The 17,928-nt window shown below is 47.1% G+C and overlaps 1 protein-coding gene across 1 annotated transcript in view; it reads right to left on the bottom strand.

The window, feature by feature from the left end:
- BAIAP3 (BAI1 associated protein 3) overlaps positions 1-17,928 on the bottom strand; it is a 417,423-nt gene that overhangs the window by 169,025 nt on the left and 230,470 nt on the right. The window contains exons 3-5 of the mRNA XM_088452009.1: positions 4,713-4,794; positions 2,840-2,926; positions 1,144-1,251 (exon numbers count right to left, since the gene is read on the bottom strand). Coding sequence (XP_088308135.1) covers positions 1,144-1,251; positions 2,840-2,926; positions 4,713-4,794 — 277 coding nt within the window. The remainder of the gene's footprint in view (positions 1-1,143; positions 1,252-2,839; positions 2,927-4,712; positions 4,795-17,928) is intronic.

Consider the following 17,928-nt stretch of genomic DNA (forward strand, 5'->3'; position numbering starts at 1 on the left):
ATGTATTTTGCAGGGCTTTACAGAGTATATATGAGTCACTCCCATCAGTCCCTACCAGCGGCGGCTCCTTTCCTGTCTGGCTAAGGGGTCTGTAATTATACACATGCACCGGATTCCAATCCCGCGTATGCGCACAAATTAGCATCGGCTGCAGCCCCTAGAAGTCGATGAGCCATAATAGTAGGGGAGTGGCTTCCTATGGGAAGCGCTCTCTGATATTGCTGTCTGGACTGGCAATCCCAGGAGGAGAAAACACCTTCCCCTGGGACTGCCTGTTCGGCTGTGATTAGCAGGGAGCTCTTCCAATGGGAAGTCACTGCAACTGCTAGGAAGTCTCTAGGAGTGGCGTATTTTGCTAGGCAAAATCCGCCACTGGTCCCCATCCTAGTGGAGTTTACAATCTATAATCCCTACCACATGGAGACACACACACAAACCATGGTTCAATTTTTGACAGAAGCTAATTGACCCACCGCTGTAGGAGGAAATGGGAGCATTAGGAGGAAATCCATGCAAACACGGGGGGAGATCATACAAATGTCACACACATGGGCCATGACTGGAAATGTAACTCATGACCTTAGTACTGTGAGTTGCTGCAATGCTAACCATTACACAGTGCTTCTCTACCATTTCAGCACCTATGGTAAATATAAATGAGCATAATATATAGTAGAAATATAATAAACCCAATATATTTGGAGCAGGAATCTTGAGATCATGAAAGCAAGCTGCTAAGATAAGTGTAGGTTAATGTTTTAAACATTTAGAAATCTAATAACACTCTAATTGTAATAACAATGCACACTCCATGCCAGACAAATCAGAACTGCAAAAAAATAAATAAATAAATAAACACACAAAAACAAATTACATAGCATATAACAGAACAACAGTATTGCATGTACACCTGATAGCATCAATGTCATCTTGTTCTGTCCATTAAACACACTGTACAGGAATGTAACAGATTAGTTGCCTCCATGTACTACAGAGTGAGCTGTCTGTGGTGCTGATGTACAGAGTCACACAGCAACAGCATAAGCCAGTAGATATGCCTTATTGGAAAGGTCAGGAGAAACATCCCAAGGATTGGTGGTATTACAGAATAACACGCGCAGGAGGCAGGGAGAGGTGACGTACCATCTGCAGGTAATAGAAGAGTTCTTGTTCACTGGCAACGTGTTCTGAAGACACCACTCCGGCCATGTACACTAGTGTGTAGATCATTTCCTCATACAGCATTTCCAGCTGGAAAGAAGATAGATAAACATGTGTTTTTCTGAAAGGGAAATTATGCCTACAGCATTTCTCTCATATAGTGAATTCTAGGTCCCCGGTTGAGAAGATTACAGAACCAGAGTTATCATAACCTTTTATAAGGCTTCCCTAAATGCAGCTTCTCAGTAGTGCTAGGTAGGCCCCGAGGCCCACTCACCTTTCTGTGTAATTCCACTCTAGCAAACCAATGGCGACTACTAATACCTGCACTGGGGCTTCCTCATACCACTGTACATACAAGGTTTATCTGTCAACTAGGAGTTAAATCATTGTATCTTAGTATTATTACAGTTAAAGAAATGGGTAGATTAATTTCATTGTGATTTTTTTTAATTTACATATAAATATACGTTCACATAAAAACTGCAAAGTCTGTTAAAGCACAACAGACAGTCTGGGCAAATTTACTAAATGGCGGGTTCTAAACCCCGGCGGTTTGGTGGTGGTTTTGCTATCCACAAATTTACTAAGACCAAAACTACTGCAAAACCGCTGCCAAAACACATATTAGAATAGAATAAAAATGGGCTGTCATTTAGAAAATTCCGCAAAACCGCCACCAAACCCCTCGGGTTTAGAACCCGCCATCAAACTGCCACCAAACCGTTGGGGTTTAGAACCCGCCATCAAACTGCCACCAAACCAACGGGGTTTAGAACACGCTGTTTAGTAAATTTTGCCCAGTCTGTCACTCGCATCTATTGTCTAATTTGCATTAGACATATACAAGAAGACTGATTGCTAAATGTTATGGTTCAGTGTAAATTTAGCACCTTAATGATACTGTAGATGGTAGCGGAGTGTAGCTCCCCTAATACCCATTACCTGATATCACTTATACTACTCCTATCGTCATTCATCTCTGACCAATAACCACATGAACCAGACTTGCCTAGTGTCGCAAAGTAGCATGCAATAGTTTGCAAATTAATACAATGGGTACCTATTGTAGTCAATAGGAGAACAGGGAATAGTTGACTCCAATTAAAAATAAATGATTTATCTAGCAATTCCCAACCCCAACAATCAGAATTGTGGGAAGGGCCTGCTGAGGGCATTAGTAGTTTGGCAGAATTCATATCAGCCACCAGGGAGCTAGTTTTTGTACCTATGTTGACCATCACCTGTACGGGATATCTGCTCAACAATGCATCAGTTGGTAATATAGGTGTTCTCTGTGCAGCGTTGCGGATCTATCCAATCAGTGCCTGTGTTACTGTTCTGTGCAATGTTGCTGTTAAAATTTGGACAAGGAGCCAATTCCTTGCTGGCAGTGGTGGGTTCTATAAAACTGCAGGTGTCAGTAGCAGGAAACCATCATAGTCCTGCTAGTTCTGGGTGAGGTTGTACTAAGGAAATAGCCCATCGCCATTTATATTCTTACAGACCATTGTATGCAACACACATGGTTAAAGTATTTGTTGGGTGAAATATTTATTCACAATGTACATTAACCTTTAAAACAATCTAGTTTGCTGTCTAGAGGGTATTTACAGTCTCTGCAAAGGTGGGATATTTCAATGATTTATTGACATTCTTATATTTAACTATAAATTACCTCTCTTTTGGACAGTATCAGCTTGTCTATTGCTCTTTGTTCCCCCGTGTTCTCGTGAGGAGGTGGGATGCTGTTATTTAAAACACCCTGGAGAGAAAAATGACAAATCGTGTCTACAATAAACTATCAATGTCAAACATATTTCTTCTGTGTGATTATCAGCTAAAGTGAAGTACAGTACAACCAATTATTCAGAATCCTGCATAAAACAGTACAGCGAACAAAGAGTATATAATGGCCAGCACTGCAGTCATTACGAGGTGTTTAAATACATATTTCTAAAGGGCAATAATAACCAAATAAATGGAATAGCCTGCACAATTACCGGTGTGATCCCAGCGAGAATTGGCCCATGTTTTACAGAGGTAATCATTTAAAAGGCCAAACAAACTTGGTTTTGCATTTTAAATTATTACCCCTTTACAACATTGGGCAGACTCCCTGGGATCTCGTAGATTCCTGCATTGCGTCAGCTATTCCATTTACCCCTTAGTGTAAAATGAGTTTGTTTCTATTACTGTCTATTTTATGATCAATTAAGAAGAGCAGCACGTTACACATTACAGAACAGGAACATATACACAAATGCACTGACTTTTATTGGACTGTATATACACAGGCAGACGCCCGCATTATGATGTGCGTGATCAATGGGTTTGAATCATAGGATTTAGAAACACTCTTATTTTTAAGGTCAATTAAGGCCAGAGAACGTCCCCAGTTTTGAAGTGGCTGCTGGTGTCAGAGCAATCTGTAGACAGTTAGATCACCGACATGCTTTCAGCAGCACAGAGTACACAAGAGATTATTGTGGAAGGCTGTGACCTTGTGTGATTATATTAGTGAGGGTGGGTGTATTAGTGTCCAAGGGGACACAGGCCCAGCGGGCCCCCTCCTTTGAGCAGCGGATCTTACCTTGTACAGGCAAGCGGGTCCCTTCTCCTCCTTGGCACCATCTTCCCAGTGATATCCAGTAAGATGGGGCATGCACACAAGAGAGCAAAGGCTCTGGCCCAGTGCTAGAGTATATCTTCCTTAAGGTGTCACTGGGAAGATGGTCCCGCGGAGGAGGAGGGACCCTCTTGCCGGCATAAGGTAAGTATACTATGGGTGCAGAGGCCCTTGTGCACCGCACACCCTTCACCCATTATATATACGCCTATGGTGGAGAGGCCTTGCTTGCAAGAGCTTACATAGTAAAGAATTGTCCTCACAACTAAAAACATCATCATGGCCTAGAAACACAAATGACGTATCCCGAAAGTGAATTTTTGCATATTGTTTTTTTTATTTTATTTACTAATATAGGGAGGTCCATGTAGACAAAGGACCATGCTGACAGTACAATATCTTATTTTGTGGATCTGTACTTCCCCATTTCGTTGGTGTCTCTAAAGGTCACCATAGACCATGGTCTCACAAAGAACGAGCAACTTGTTTTGTGGTGCAGTTTGAAAACGCAGAGCTATTTTAAATGAGATAAAGAGGTGTAGAGGGTGCATCATTAGGGGTCTGCGTGGTGTCCTGGGTAGAAGGAGGAGGCACAGCTAATTCACCTGCATAAAGTGAGATGAAATTTGCACCAGCCGAGAGCTAGTTAGGAAACAGGTCCCTAAGTCCCACTGGGTATATTACCATCTCTGGAAATACTGCCATCACTCACACTGCTTTTAAACAGAAAGGGATTCACCTGTCATAGAAAATTGACCGGCACTGTATGTGCTGCTATTGTGTCTGTTTCACATTGCAGTAGATTGCAAGCACCTTTCTGTGTGACTTCTTGACAGGTTATCCCCGTCATCATTACAGCTGTGGTATGGCTATTTTAAGAACTGAGCAATTATGATGGCACAAACAACTGAACATACGGTACCTCGTTCCTCCAATACCGCTGCATGCTCTCTTGTTTCTGAAGTACACATCTCATTCTGTCGAAAAAATCACCCGTCTCCTCACTGGGAAAAAAGAAGAAAGACTTATCACTCAGGGCTTCATTTATGAGAGGAACAAATATTTAAAGGGACACAGTGTTATTTATTCTTTAACCCTAGGGTTTACTATCCATGGAACTTAGGTTTTTATTTTATGTCAGATAAATATATGCAGAATATCTATATTTAAAACAGTTGAAAAAAATGCATTTTGTTTTGACAGTACCTGGCTTTGTTAGGGGGTATATTTACTAACATGCGGGTTTTTAGAAGTAGAGATGTTGCCCATAGCAACCAATCAGATTCTACTTAACATTTATCTAGCACCTTCTAGAAGATAATAGGTAGGATCTGATTGGTTTCTATGAGCAACATCTCCATTTCTAAAAACACACATTTTAGTAAATATACTCCTAGGCCCCCTGGCATGGAGTTCAAACCTTAACACCCTCCCCCCCAATAATCTGTGTTCTGTTTTTTGCACCGCAGATGAAATGCATGATAAATATAGCAGTATTCCCTAAGAACACTTGCACATTATGGGCCTGATTTTGGTCCTGATTCAGACCCACTCGCGAGCGGCTGTCCGCTCGCAAGTGGGTCGATGTTCTGCACTGAGCATGCGCACGACGGAGGGAGCTCCGTCGTGCGCATGTGCCAGACGCGACGAGCGAAGGACTTTCCTTCGCTCCTTGTGTCTGATCAAAGGGGGCGTGCTGTCGATGTTGATTGACAGCACGCCCCCTTTGGTGGGGGAGTGCTGTCAATCAACACTAGTGATGTCAATCAATCAACACTAGTGATGTCAGTGGGAGTGATTTTGGCTCTGATAGAGACAAAATCAATCCAGGCCTTGCGGTTGAAAACCTCAACCGCAGGCTCCGGCTCGCAGTCAAGACCATCGCGGCCATCAAACTGCATGCTCGTATAGGCTGTGGGTGGTGACCCACAGCTATACGAGCGTCCAGGAGGACGCTCCATAGTTATGGAGGCCGGCCCTCATTCAGAGCGTGCGCTCTGCTCAGAGCGTACGGCTCTGAATGAGGGTCTTTGTGTTGCAGGCGAATCACATGCTTCTTTAGATAACTGCACATGTCATGGGGCCTGCATACACAAATTAGATCCAGAGCTGGTCGCATCTTGTTCACTTCTCACATATGGCTGAATGGGCACAACAACTGGAGGCAGTCGCAGATTCCCCAGGTGAGGCAGGTGCCTAGGAGCGCCACCTGGTGGGAAACGGCACAGCAGGCTGCCAACCCTCCGCTGATCCTTTTATTATGTAGCACCAGTGGGAGAAGAGGGAAGGGGTCACAGGCGACGATTTATGAACAGAAGCTGTAGGACAGGTTGGGGTTACATGCCCAACTGCTGTCTGCCGGGAGGCTTCAGCTTGGGGACCAACTGCCCCCTGCCGTACTGAAGAGGGCGGAGCCTGTGCCAGCAATGATGCCAATAATGTTGTGCCTAGGGGAGGCCTGACCCCTAAATCTGCCTCTGACTGGGTGGTAACAGGGCATTTGCACACAGAAGAAGGGTCCTGTAGGTGTGTAGTCAGAGGTGTGTCTTATTTTGAGCAGAGATCTGTAATAGGGATGGGCAGATTGATTCACTGCCTCATGGCTCAACTCAGTGAAGTGTCTCGAGACAGTGTCTCAAGACACGACTCTTTAGATAGAGCAAGTGCTGGAGCCAGCAGGGTAGCCAGCGACTCAGAGTGAGTCGCTGACAGCTCCGCCCCCCGCAGCCCAGCACTACAGCTCAGGGTTCTGCACTGACTCTCCTGAGTCAGTGCACTCCCCGAGCCCTGGCAGTAGCTGCGCGACTCAGTGAGTCGCTGACAGCTCCGCCCCCCGCAGCCCAGCTCAAGCGTCTGCACTGACTCAGGAGAGTCAGTGCACTGCCCTGAGCCCTGACAATAGTTGCATGACTCAGAGTGAGTCACTGACAGCTCCACCCCCTACACTGCCGATCTGACACAGTGCACAGAAGTATGATCAGGTCGGATCAGCAGTGTAGGGGGCGGAGCTGTCATTCACTAGCTCCCACTGACTGAGAGGCTAGGGAGGTGACAGAGAGGCTAGGGGAGGTGACAGAGAGGCTAGGGTAGGTGGGTGTCTCGACTCACCAAACACTGAGTGACTCGAATCATTCACTCATCTGAATGATTCGAGTCAGTGTGTTGAGACACTCACTCACTAACCATCTCTAATCTGTAAGATGTCAATCAGATCGCCTACACCAAGGATGGGGCTGGTGCAAATGATGTTAGTAGTGATGACAGCTGCTGTAACAAGCGGAGGGCTGGGGGAGGTGCAGCTGCATAGTGTATCTGACATAATACTTCTGGACGGAACAGAGATCTCATTACGTGCGGCTCAGAATCAGGCCCTATGCTGTTAGATTTGGAGCGCACTGCATTATTATGTGAAACAATTATTAATAGTCACCCAAATACATTTTAATCCAAGAATTCCATAACATGGCTGAAGCATTTATTAACATTATAGACAAACAGAAACAGTCTCAGAAAAGCAACGTGGTCATAAATATTAGGCAATGGGGTACAGTATATTTATAACAGGACCAATAGCCCTACTGCTGGTGAACACAACAGTGAGATTAGCCAGGTGTTGCCGGCAATAGCTTACCCATGATTGCCTATTTAACAAGAAACTATTTTGTTATCAATTTCCTTCATTGTCTGTACTATATAGAGCTTCTCTCTATAGATCACATTATTCACCAGACAATAACTTCTATGCTGGCACATAGTTTGAAATAGAGAACTTCCCTCATGCAAACTAGGCTGTCCCTGGAACTGTAGACGGGCTTATGGGGAACATTGCAGATTTAGGGGTCTATTTACTAAGCAGTGTTAGGACTCAGAGTGAAAAGTGATAAGAAAGTGATAAGGTGCCAGCCAATCAGCTCCCAACTGTCATTTTTCAAACACAGCCTGTGAGATGACAGTTGGGAGCTGATTGGCTGGCACCTTATCACTTTCTTATCACTTTTCACTCTGTCTCCTAACACTGCTTAGTAAATAGACCCCTAAGGGTTCATACACACCATGATGATATCGGCATGATTTGGGGTATCGTCATGACAAATCGTGTATATCGCCTAGTTGGTATGCACAATTGTGCGCTTCCCCTGGTCGCATGCGTTATCGTGTGATTGGCTGTGCTGCACAGTCAATCACACAATATTGCATGCGGAGCCATACTTATTAATGAAGGACGGAACAAGTAATCGTTCCCTCGTTCATTAAATTGTGCAGTATATACCAGCAATCATGTGATGTCCAGGGTGAAGGCAAATCGCCCTAAACATCGGTACGATTGCCGGTCGTTTAGGTGTGTACCCAGCCTTAGGGCCCCATTTAACAAAGAGACATAAATCCTTTAGCACTCACTAAAGGGGTTATGTCCTCCTTTCAGTATTCAACAAACAGCGATAAACTAAGATTAAAGCTTTGTCATTGTATTGCTTATGCCATCTAGAGTCTAAAGTCATAGGCACACGTATGGGGGGTTCCGGTTGCCAGGAAACTCCCCTCCACAGCCCACACCATGATGAATAGCTTATAATACTAAAGTTGCATGTTTAAAGATCCCTTCAGTGTCACAAATGAAATTAGCACCACCTGTTGATCTTTTAAAATGTGTGAGCCAGTAATGAATACACCTGTACACCAACTAGAGGATCTGGAAAACATGCACTGTTAGGGGTGCACTGATATAGACCATCTGTAGGGTTAATTATTAATACCGTATAATAATACACTATCCAGTGCATAAGGAGACCAATCTGTACATATATGTCCAGGGCAGAGCTAGGTTCTCCCCCAGGCTCCCAGACTTGTTGAAATGATACGGAATGGTGCCCACATCTGAAATTAAAACATTCAGCTCAGCCAGGATGGCTCTACTGCCGCATATAATGGCTTACTGTGATTGCTGGTCCTGTATGTATTACATACACTATACTTAGTATGCTGTATATTATAGCTGGTTATGTGCTAATTCTACCCTCTTCATGGACTGGCCACACTCGCTTTAAAATCAAGCATTTGGAAATCCCTCTCTAGAAATCCTGTGTTTGCCACTGAATGTGTCCTGCTCATGTGCAGACTGGCCACTGCGCATGCATATGAAAAATAGCCTGTCGCTGGCAGCAATAGGCTACCAGCAACAGAGCGGAAGATGTCACTGAGGAGGGGGACATTGTTGGACCTCTCCGGTGAGATACTGAATTAAATGTGCCGCTGGTATTAAGATTCGTTATTAAATGGGGCCCTTAATAGGAAACATATATAATCTCTTGTAAAGAGTGGACAAGTGGAGTAGTTGCCCATAGCCAGGGCCGTAACTAGGGTGGTTCGGCCGGTGCCACTGCACAGAGCACAGATGCGCTGCAATATCTAATTACGGGGTGCTTGTGTATTAGTAGCAGTGCGCCCATCTTCTTTTCCGCTGGGTGCCCCAGCACCACTACTAATATACATTGCAGCAGGCAGTGACTGTCTTTATGCTGAGCTCCACCTCCCCCGGCTCCCACGCTCTCTGCCGGGATAGACGTCATGACATCTATTCAGACTCCCACAGTGCTGAGCATCTAGTGAGGAGCTGTTCCATTAGGTGCAGGTAAGGTGACTTGAGTCCTCTCCAGACAGACAGCACAGTGTCGGAGTCAGTCACTGACAGTGTTAGTGTGAGGCTGAGCCTCACTGGTCACAGACTAATTGGCCAGGTGAGTGCTGCATCTGTGATGTGAGAGAGGCATAGACGTCCCAGAGGGGAGGGGTGCATTACTGTGTGGTATGTGTAAGGTGCACTACTGTGTGGCATAATGTGTAAGGGGCACTACTGTGTGGCATAATGTGTGTAAAGAGCACTACTGTGTGGCATAATGTGTGTAAGGAGCACTACTGTGTGCCATAATGTGTGTAAAGGGTCACTACTGTGTGGCGTAACATGTATAAGGTACTCTATGGTGTGACGTAATGTGAATAAGAGACACTATTCTGTGGTGTAATGTGATTAAGAGACATTATTCTGTGGTGTAATGTGATTAAGGTTGCACTTCTGTGTGGCGTAATTTTCAAATGGGTGTACTATTGTGTGGCCATGCCTTTCCCTGCTAGACCGTGCCCCTTTTTTTGGGTGCTTGCTGTCCCTATTGATATATGGAGGAGGGAAGCCGCACAAGCTCTTTCTGGCACATGGCACCAAAATGTCTAGTTTCGGCTCTGCTCATAGTAACCAATCAGCTTCTATCTATCTTTCCCCCTGTAGCATCATATTCTACCCTCTGCCAATGTAGCATCACATTTTATTCTCTCCCTCTGTAGCATCACATTCTACCCTGTAGCATAACATTCTTCCCACTCCCACCTGTAGCATCACATTCTCCCCTATACCCCCCTGTAGCATCACATTATACCTTCTCCCCCTGTAGCATCACATTCTCCCCTCTCCCATTGAAGCTCTACATTTTCCCCTCCCCCCCGCAGCGTCACATTCTCCCCTTTCCCCCTGTAGCATCACATTCTACCCTGTAGCATAACATTCTTCCCACTCCCACCTGTAGCATCACATTCTCCCTTATACCCCCCTGTAGCCTCACATTATACCCTCTCCCCCTTTAGCATCACATTCTCCCTTCTCCCGCCGTTGCATCACATTATCCCTTCTCACCCCTGTAGCATCACATTCTCCCCTCTCCCCCTGTAGCTCTACATTCTCCCCTCTAAACCCTGCAGCATCACATTCTCCCCTTTACCCCTGTAGCATCACTTTATACCTTCTCCCCCTTGCAGCATCACATTCTCCCCTGTCCCCCTGTAGCATCACATCATCCCCTCTACCTCCCTGTAGTATCACATTCTCCCCTATACCCCCCTGTAGCATCACATTATACCCTCTCCCCCTGTAGCATCACATACTCCATTCTCCCCCCGTTGCATCACATTATCCCTTCTCCACCTGTAGCATTACATTCTCCCCTCCCCCTGTAGCTCTACATTCTCCCCTCTCCCCTTGCAGCGTCACATTCTCCCCTTTCCCCCTGTAGCATCACATCATCCCCTCTCCCCCTTGCAGCATCACATTCTCCCCTCTACCTCCCTGTAGTATCACATTCTCCACTCTACCTCCCTGTAGTATCACATTCTCCCCTCTACCTCCCTGTAGAATCACATTCTCCCCTCTAGCTCCCTGTAGCATCACATTCTCCCCTCTACCACCCTGTAGCATCACATTCTCCCCTCTACCTCCCTGTAGCATCACATTCTCCCCTCTACCTCCCAGTACAATCACATTCTCCCCTCTGCCTCCCTGTAGCATCACATTCTCCCCTATACCCCCCTGTAGCATCACATTATACCCTCTCCCCCTGTAGCATCACATACTCCCTTCTCCCCCCCGTGCATCACATTATCCCTTCTACCCCCTGTAGCATCACATTCTCCCCTCTCCCCCTGTAGCTCTACATTCTCCCCTCTCCCCCTGCAGCATCACATTCTCCCCTTTACCCCTGTAGCTCTACATTCTCCCCTCTCCCCCTTCCAGCATCACATTCTGCCATCTCCCCCTGTAGCATCACATCATCCCCTCTACCTCCCTGTAGTATCACATTCTCCCCTATACCCCCCTGTAGCATCACATTATACCCTCTCCCCCTGTAGCATCACATACTCCATTCTCCCCCGTTGCATCACATTATCCCTTCTCCACCTGTAGCATTACATTATCTCCTCTCCCACTGTAGCTCTACATTCTCCCCTCTCCCCCCGCAGCGTCACATTCTCCCCTTTCCCCCTGTAGCATCACATCATCCCCTCTACCTCCCTGTAGTATCACATTCTCCCCTATACCCCCTGTAGCATCACATTATACCCTCTCCCCCTGTAGCATCACATTCTCCCCTCTACCTCCCTGTAGTGTCACATTCTCCCCTCTACCTCCCTGTAGAATCACATTCTCCCCTCTACCTCCCTGTAGCATCACATTCTCCCCTCTACCACCCTGTAGCATCACATTCTCCCCTCTACCTCCCTGTAGCATCACATTCTCCCCTCTGCCTCCCTGTAGCATCACATTCTCCCCTCTACCTCCCTGTAGAATCACATTCTCCCCTCTACCTCCCTGTAGCATCACATTCTCCCCTCTACCTCCCTGTAGCATCACATTCTCCCCTCTACCTCCCTGTAGTATCACATTCTTCCCTCTCCTCTTGTAGAATCACATTCTCCCCTCTACCTCCCTGTAGAATCAAATTCACCCCTCTACCTCCCTGTAGTATCACATTCTCCCCTATACCACCCGGTAGAATCACACTATACCCTCTCCCCCTGTAGCATCACATACTCCATTCTCCCCCCGTTGCATCACATTATCCCTTCTCCACCTGTAGCATTACATTCTCCCCTCTCCCCCTGTAGCTCTACATTCTCCCCTCTCCCCCTGCAGCGTCACATTCTCCCCTTTCCCCCTGTAGCATCACATTCTCCCCTCTACCTCCCTGTAGTATCACATTCTCCCCTCTACCTCCCTGTAGAATCACATTCTCCCCTCTACCTCCCTGTAGCATCACATTCTCCCCTCTACCACCCTGTAGCATCACATTCTCCCCTCTACCTCCCTGTAGCATCACATTATACCCTCTCCCCCTGTAGCATCACATTCTCCCCTCTACCTCCCTGTAGTGTCACATTCTCCCCTCTACCTCCCTGTAGAATCACATTCTCCCCTCTACCTCCCTGTAGCATCACATTCTCCCCTCTACCACCCTGTAGCAACACATTCTCCCCTCTACCTCCCTGTAGCATCACATTCTCCCCTCTACCTCCCTGTAGCATCACATTCTCCCCTCTACCTCTCTGTAGAATCACATTCTCCCCTCTACCTCCCTGTAGCATCACATTCTCCCCTCTACCTCCCTGTAGCATCACATTCTCCCCTCTACCTCCCTGTAGTATCACATTCTTCCCTCTCCTCTTGTAGAATCACATTCTCCCCTCTACCTCCCTGTAGAATCAAATTCACCCCTCTACCTCCCTGTAGTATCACATTCTCCCCTATACCCCCCGGTAGCATCACACTATACCCTCTCCCCCTGTAGCATCACATACTCCATTCTCCCCCCGTTGCATCACATTATCCCTTCTCCACCTGTAGCATTACATTCTCCCCTCTCCCCCTGTAGCTCTACATTCTCCCCTCTCCCCCTGCAGCATCACATTCTCCCCTTTCCCCCTGTAGCATCACATTCTCCCCTCTACCTCCCTGTAGTATCACATTCTCCCCTCTACCTCCCTGTAGAATCACATTCTCCCCTCTACCTCCCTGTAGAATCACATTCTCCCCTCTACCACCCTGTAGCATCACATTCTCCCCTCTACCTCCCTGTAGAATCACATTCTCCCCTCTACCTCCCTGTAGCATCACATTCTCCCCTCTACCTCCCTGTAGCATCACATTCTCCCCTCTACCTCCCTGTAGTATCACATTCTTCCCTCTCCTCTTGTAGAATCACATTCTCCCCTCTACCTCCCTGTAGAATCAAATTCACCCCTCTACCTCCCTGTAGTATCACATTCTCCCCTATACCACCCGGTAGAATCACACTATACCCTCTCCCCCTGTAGCATCACATACTCCATTCTCCCCCCGTTGCATCACATTATCCCTTCTCCACCTGTAGCATTACATTCTCCCCTCTCCCCCTGTAGCTCTACATTCTCCCCTCTCCCCCTGCAGCTTCACATTCTCCCCTTTCCCCCTGTAGCATCACATTCTCCCCTCTACCTCCCTGTAGTATCACATTCTCCCCTCTACCTCCCTGTAGAATCACATTCTCCCCTCTACCTCCCTGTAGCATCACATTCTCCCCTCTACCACCCTGTAGCATCACATTCTCCCCTCTACCTCCCTGTAGCATCACATTATACCCTCTCCCCCTGTAGCATCACATTCTCCCCTCTACCTCCCTGTAGTGTCACATTCTCCCCTCTACCTCCCTGTAGAATCACATTCTCCCCTCTACCTCCCTGTAGCATCACATTCTCCCCTCTACCACCCTGTAGCATCACATTCTCCCCTCTACCTCCCTGTAGCATCACATTCTCCCCTCTACCTCCCTGTAGCATCACATTCTCCCCTCTACCTCTCTGTAGAATCACATTCTCCCCTCTACCTCCCTGTAGCATCACATTCTCCCCTCTACCTCCCTGTAGTATCACATTCTTCCCTCTCCTCTTGTAGAATCACATTCTCCCCTCTACCTCCCTGTAGAATCAAATTCACCCCTCTACCTCCCTGTAGTATCACATTCTCCCCTATACCCCCCGGTAGCATCACACTATACCCTCTCCCCCTGTAGCATCACATACTCCATTCTCCCCCGTTGCATCACATTATCCCTTCTCCACCTGTAGCATTACATTCTCCCCTCTCCCCCTGTAGCTCTACATTCTCCCCTCTCCCCCTGCAGCGTCACATTCTCCCCTTTCCCCCTGTAGCATCACATTCTCCCCTCTACCTCCCTGTAGTATCACATTCTCCCCTCTACCTCCCTGTAGAATCACATTCTCCCCTCTACCTCCCTGTAGAATCACATTCTCCCCTCTACCACCCTGTAGCATCACATTCTCCCCTCTACCTCCCTGTAGCATCACATACCTCCCTGTAGCATCACATTCTCCCCTCTACCTCCCTGTACAATCACATTCTCTCCTCTGCCTCCCTGTACAATCACATTCTCCCCTCTGCCTCCCTGTAGCATCACATTCTCCCCTCTACCTCCCTGTAGCATCACATTCTCCCCTCTACCTCCCTGTAGTATCACATTCTTCCCTCTCCTCTTGTAGAATCACATTCTCCCCTCTACCTCCCTGTAGAATCACATTCTCCCCTCTACCTCCCTGTAGAATCACATTCTCCCCTCTACATCACATTCTCCCCTCTACCTCCCTGTAGCATCACATTCTCCCCTCTACCTCCCTGTAGCAACACATTCTCCCTTCTCCCCCCATTGCATCACATTATCCCTTCTACCCCCTGCAGCATCACATTCTGCCCTCTCCCCCTCTACCTCCCTGTAGCATCACATCATCCCCTCTACCTCCCTGTAGTATCACATTCTCCCCTATACCCCCCTGTAGAATCACATTATACCCTCTCCCCCTGTAGCATCACATTCTCCCCTCTACCTCCCTGTAGAATCATATTCTCCCCTCTACCTCCCTGTAGAATCATATTATCCCCTCTACCTCCCTGTAGCATCACATTCTCCCTTCTCCCCCCGTTGCATCACATTATCCCTTCTACCCCCTGTAGCATCACATTCTCCCCTCTCCCTGTGTTGCTCTACATTCTCCCCTCTCCCCCTGCAGCATCACATTCTCCCCTTTACCCCTGTAGCTCTACATTCTCCCTTCTCCCCCTTGCAGCGTCACATTCTGCCCTCTCCCCCTGTAGCATCACATCATCCCCTCTACCTCCCTGTAGTATCACATTCTCCCCTATACCCCCCTGTAGCATCACATTATACCCTCTCCCCCTGTAGCATCACATACTCCATTCTCCCCCATTGCATCACATTATCCCTTCTCCACCTGTAGCATTACATTATCCCCTCTCCCACTGTAGCTCTACATTCTCCCCTCTCCCCCCGCAGCGTCACATTCTCCCCTTTCCCCCTGTAGCATCACATCATCCCCTCTACCTCCCTGTAGCATCACATTCTCCCCTATACCCCCCTGTAGCATCCCATATACCCTCTCCCCCTGTAGCATCACATTCTCCCCTCTACCTCCCTGTAGTGTCACATTCTCCCCTCTACCTCCCTGTAACATCACATTCTCCCCTCTACCTCCCTGTAGCATCACATTCTCCCCTCTACCACCCTGTAGCATCACATTCTCCCCTCTACCTCCCTGTAGCATCACATTCTCCCCTCTACCTCCCTGTAGAATCACATTCTCCCCTCTACCTCCCTGTAGCATCACATTCTCCCCTCTACCTCCCTGTAGCATCACATTCTCCCCTCTACCTCCCTGTAGCATCACATTCTCCCCTCTACCTCCCTGTAGTATCACATTCTTCCCTCTCCTCTTGTAGAATCACATTCTCCCCTCTACCTCCCCGTAGAATCACATTCTCCCCTCTACCTCCCTGTAGAATCACATTCTCCCCTCTACCTCCCTGTAGCATCACATTCTCCCCTCTACCTCCCTGTAGAATCACATTCTCCCCTCTACCTCCCTGTAGCATCACATTCTCCCCACTACCTCCCTGTAGCATCACATTCTCCCCTCTACCTCCCTGTAGCATCACATTCTCCCCTCTACCTCCCTGTAGTGTCACATTCTCCCCTCTACCTCCCTGTAACATCACATTCTCCCCTCTACCTCCCTGTAGCATCACATTCTCCCCTCTACCACCCTGTAGCATCACATTCTCCCCTCTACCTCCCTGTAGCATCACATTCTCCCCTCTACCTCCCTGTAGAATCACATTCTCCCCTCTACCTCCCGTCGCATCACATTCTCCCCTCTACCTCCCTGTAGCATCACATTCTCCCCTCTACCTCCCTGTAGCATCACATTCTCCCCTCTACCTCCCTGTAGTATCACTTTCTTCCCTCTCCTCTTGTAGAATCACATTCTCCCCTCTACCTCCCCGTAGAATCACATTCTCCCCTCTACCTCCCTGTAGAATCACATTCTCCCCTCTACCTCCCTGTAGCATCACATTCTCCCCTCTACCTCCCTGTAGAATCACATTCTCCCCTCTACCTCCCTGTAGCATCACATTCTCCCCACTACCTCCCTGTAGCATCACATTCTCCCCTCTACCTCCCTGTAGCATCACATTCTCCCCTCTACCTCCCTGTAGTATCACATTCTTCCCTCTCCTCTTGTAGAATCACATTCTCCCCTCTACCTCCCTGTAGAATCATATTCTCCCCTCTACCTCCCTGTAGCATCACATTCTCCCCTCTCCCCCTGTAGCATCACATTCTCCTCTCTCCTCCTGTAGCATCACATTCTGCCCTCCCCCCTGAAGGATTACATTCTCCCCTCTCCCCCTGTAGAATCACACCTTCCACTCTCTCCCTAAAGGATCACAGCCTCCCCTCTACCCCCTGGGACTTGGCTTTACAAATACTGTAACTGCAGTAATATTTTCAGTGCATCCATCCAGCTTTTTGCGCTCTTATATACGTATGGTCTCCCTTACTTTAGGGTGCGTTTGGGGAATACTGGTTAAAGCATTCAAATGGATACATGTTTTCTGTGACACATTAATATATCACCTTTATAATTTTTAAAAGAACTAACTAATCCATTTCACTTATACATCTCAGAATATCGTTAATAAAAAAATCCATGTCTAAAAAAAAAAATGGCAAAAACACCATTATAACTTAAATTAGGCATGGGGCATAACTAGACCAACAGCAAGATCTGTAAGGAACTCCCACCTCCTCCACATGACTCCACTGTGCAGTCCTCAATACTGTAGCATACTAATTATATTTCTGACCTGATATAATGGTCTGAACATATTGCATCAATTTCCACTGTGAATGTTGTTGGGCAGATAAATCTATATTTGTGATGTGTTACACTCTATGCAGAAATTAAAACATTAAGCAGGAAAAGCACCACTGAGTGCCTGGATTACAAACTATTCCACTCATCCATTAAAGCAATATAATCATTTTACAACCAGGTTAAACACAAAAATGTGCACAAGCGACATATAATTGGAAGAGATACAGTATTTGAAACTGCTATCATTCAAAACTCATTGGAACAACAAGGTATGTGCTGTAATCACATGCAGTAATTAGTAGGCTCACAGGACAGTATAACAAATCTAATGTCTGTAGTCAATAACTCCAACATCAATTAGGTATATTCCAGAGTACAGCTGTGTCCACATTCATCTTACCTCTGTACGCTACAAGTCACGTTAAACATTACGCGTGAGCGCTGTGCGACTTGGTAGTGCCGGGCATCTTTTCGTGCAACTTTTTACCTTCAAATGCATCTTATTCGCAAGGCAATGTGAAAAGGATTCACGAGCAGCTTCTGCTGATTAAAATGAATCAGCAGCTGCGGGTGTGTCTGCATGCAAAATGCTA

The sequence above is a fragment of the Taudactylus pleione genome, unplaced genomic scaffold (genome assembly GCF_031769625.1).
Source record: "Taudactylus pleione unplaced genomic scaffold, aTauple2 ptg000032l, whole genome shotgun sequence".
In the NCBI taxonomy this organism is placed as follows: domain Eukaryota; kingdom Metazoa; phylum Chordata; class Amphibia; order Anura; family Myobatrachidae; genus Taudactylus; species Taudactylus pleione.